Below are 2606 nucleotides of genomic sequence, written 5' to 3' on the forward strand. Positions count from 1 at the left end.
AAATTTATTATTTGTATTTTAGTCTATTACAAATGTGATAGATTTTTTTACACGATTAAATGGAAAACTGCAGTTTTAATTAGAATTTTGTTAGTATAATTACATTGCTCTTGCATTGTTTCAGGTCCAATGATCCGTGCCATGACAGACAATATGATAGCTGCACAAAATCCAAATGCTGCGCCGAATACGAAGATTTACTTATACAGTGGTCACGAGACCAATATTGCAAGTATGTTGCACTCGTTTGGTGTGTATAAGCCGCATGTACCTGAGTATTCTAGCGCAGTTATTTTGGAATTGCAACAGATCCAGCAAGAGTATTATGTGAAGGTAAATATTTTTATTATACACAAGCAATATATGTGTTACTCTAATAATGAAAGAAGAAATAATACATATACATATAATTAAAGAAGAAATAATACATATACATATAATTATATATATTATATATCATGTAATGAATTGTTTTAGCTCGTATATTATCAGGGCATTCCACCAACTATCAAAGATCTTACAATCCCAGGTTGTGACACATTATGTCCCTTCGATAAATATCTGGATTTAATTGATGACTTAATCCCATCTGACGAGGAAATGATTTGCGACAAGAGACAGACTCCGAAATTCGCTGGCATAGAATATCCTGCCGGTTTGCAGAATATTTTGGAGAATTTAATTAAGAGATCAACAATCGAGAAGAGCGTTTAGTGATAATGTACATGCCATAATAATTAATATGTCTATAAAATCATATGCATTTTGCCATAAAAATATTACGATAGAGATTTAGTTATTTTGAAGCTTAAAGTCTCTCCTTCGTTTTTTGAAATTTATTCTGCGACTCTTTTTCGCTGAGTTGTCCTATTTTCAAGTAAACTATATATTTTTGACACTTTCTCTGAAAAATATTCATATGCAATAAGTATTAACTAATTGAATTATTTCAAGATGTGCATTGAACGATCAGACACATTCATATTCGAAGATGCAATGAAATCGAGTTTATATAAATTGCAAGCAATAAAATTAGAAAAATGTAATAAACCAAAATATTTGATTAATTAGTTAAAATTGTATAGTTTAAAAATTGGAACTTCTTTTATTTCTTTGCACTTATATTATGTGCTTATATTTTGCACTTATATATACTTTTTAATTTGTTTTACTTTGTTTATTTCGTTTGAAAGTCATTTATAAAAAGTGTCCCAAAAAATTTGAGACAATACTCAATGTGCAAGTAGATCGGATTAAATTGAGTCTAAAAGTCATGTACAATGTGCAATTTTTAATTATCTCAAATATTTTGAGACACCCTGTATATTACGCCATGTATTACACTTCTTATACATTTATCTATTACAAAAAAAATCTCCTTTTTAATCAATTACTCTATTAAATTCATAAAAAATAATCCTAAGATAATTTTTACGAAGGCAGACAAAGGGAATATAACAGTAGCATTAGAATAGAGAAAATTACACAAATGTTAAGAGATCCAAATACAAAATTAGTAAAAAATCCTCTTAATAAATTATCAAGAAATATTCAGAAATTATTAAAAAAATGGAAAAAGAAAAATTACATCTCAGAATCAATTTACAAAAAATTGGCGATTAGTGATGGAATTTTACCAAGAACATATGCATTACTGAAGATATATAAAGAAGGGATATCGTTTAGAATTATAATCTCATCATTGGACCTTTATATTCTTTGACTTCATTCTTACATGATGTGAAAAATGCTGATCTTTCAGTAAAATAGACAATCATTTCTAACTTGTGGAAAAATTAAGAGGCACTCAAGTTGAAGTGACTTTCTCTCTAGTATCATTGGATGTGGTTTCATTATTCACATATGTTTCGATTGAATTGGCGGTCAAAAGTATAGAGAAAAGATGGGAAAATTGAGAAGGCGATTAGCATACAAAAAATGAATTCATCATTTGGAGCTGTATCTTTTGTTTTGGATTCTACATTCTTTTGTTTTAATAATGAATATTATTAACAAAATTTTGATACTCCCATTTTATGTTATCTTTTTCTCCAATTATTGCGGATCTTATTTTGCAGGATTTGGAAACAAAGGTGCTGGATATTTTGAGAATCATATTATCATTTTATATTAGATATGTAGACGATATTATGACAGCTCCAATTGAATTAATAGAACACATTTTAATTGTTTTCAACTCATTTCACACTAAGTTTCAGTTTATATTGGAAAATGAGAGAGGGGGAGGGACATGATTAATTTTTTGGATGTGACTATTATTAAGAATAAAGATTACTTAGAATTTGACTGGTATCACAAACCTATTTTTTCAGGACGTTACCTAAATTTTTTATCTGTACATCTTACATCACAGAAAAAAGGAGTAATATTTGAAATGATTGATAGAGTTATTTTATTATCTAAATCAAAATTTTATCAAAAAAACATTAGATTAGTAATTAACACTCTTGTAAGGAATGATTATCCAATGGAGTTCATTTTTTACACCATTTCTACGAGATTAAAATTTTTATCTTCTAGACGTGTTGAACAACAAGATTCCATGTCCAATAATGACAATTCAGAAAATATATATATATAGAAAA

The 2606-nt window shown here is 27.9% G+C and overlaps 1 protein-coding gene across 1 annotated transcript in view; it reads left to right on the top strand.

Annotated features, from left to right (window-relative positions):
* Positions 1 to 724, top strand: part of LOC108692459 (venom acid phosphatase Acph-1-like) — a 17499-nt gene extending 16775 nt beyond the window's left edge. The window contains exons 6-7 of the mRNA XM_018200707.1: positions 125 to 333; positions 478 to 724. Of these exons, the coding sequence (XP_018056196.1) occupies positions 125 to 333; positions 478 to 714 (446 nt within the window). The 3' untranslated portion in view covers positions 715 to 724. The remainder of the gene's footprint in view (positions 1 to 124; positions 334 to 477) is intronic.
* The last annotated feature ends 1882 nt before the right edge of the window (positions 725 to 2606 follow it).

The sequence above is a fragment of the Atta colombica genome, unplaced genomic scaffold (assembly GCF_001594045.1).
Source record: "Atta colombica isolate Treedump-2 unplaced genomic scaffold, Acol1.0 scaffold72, whole genome shotgun sequence".
NCBI lineage: Eukaryota > Metazoa > Arthropoda > Insecta > Hymenoptera > Formicidae > Atta > Atta colombica.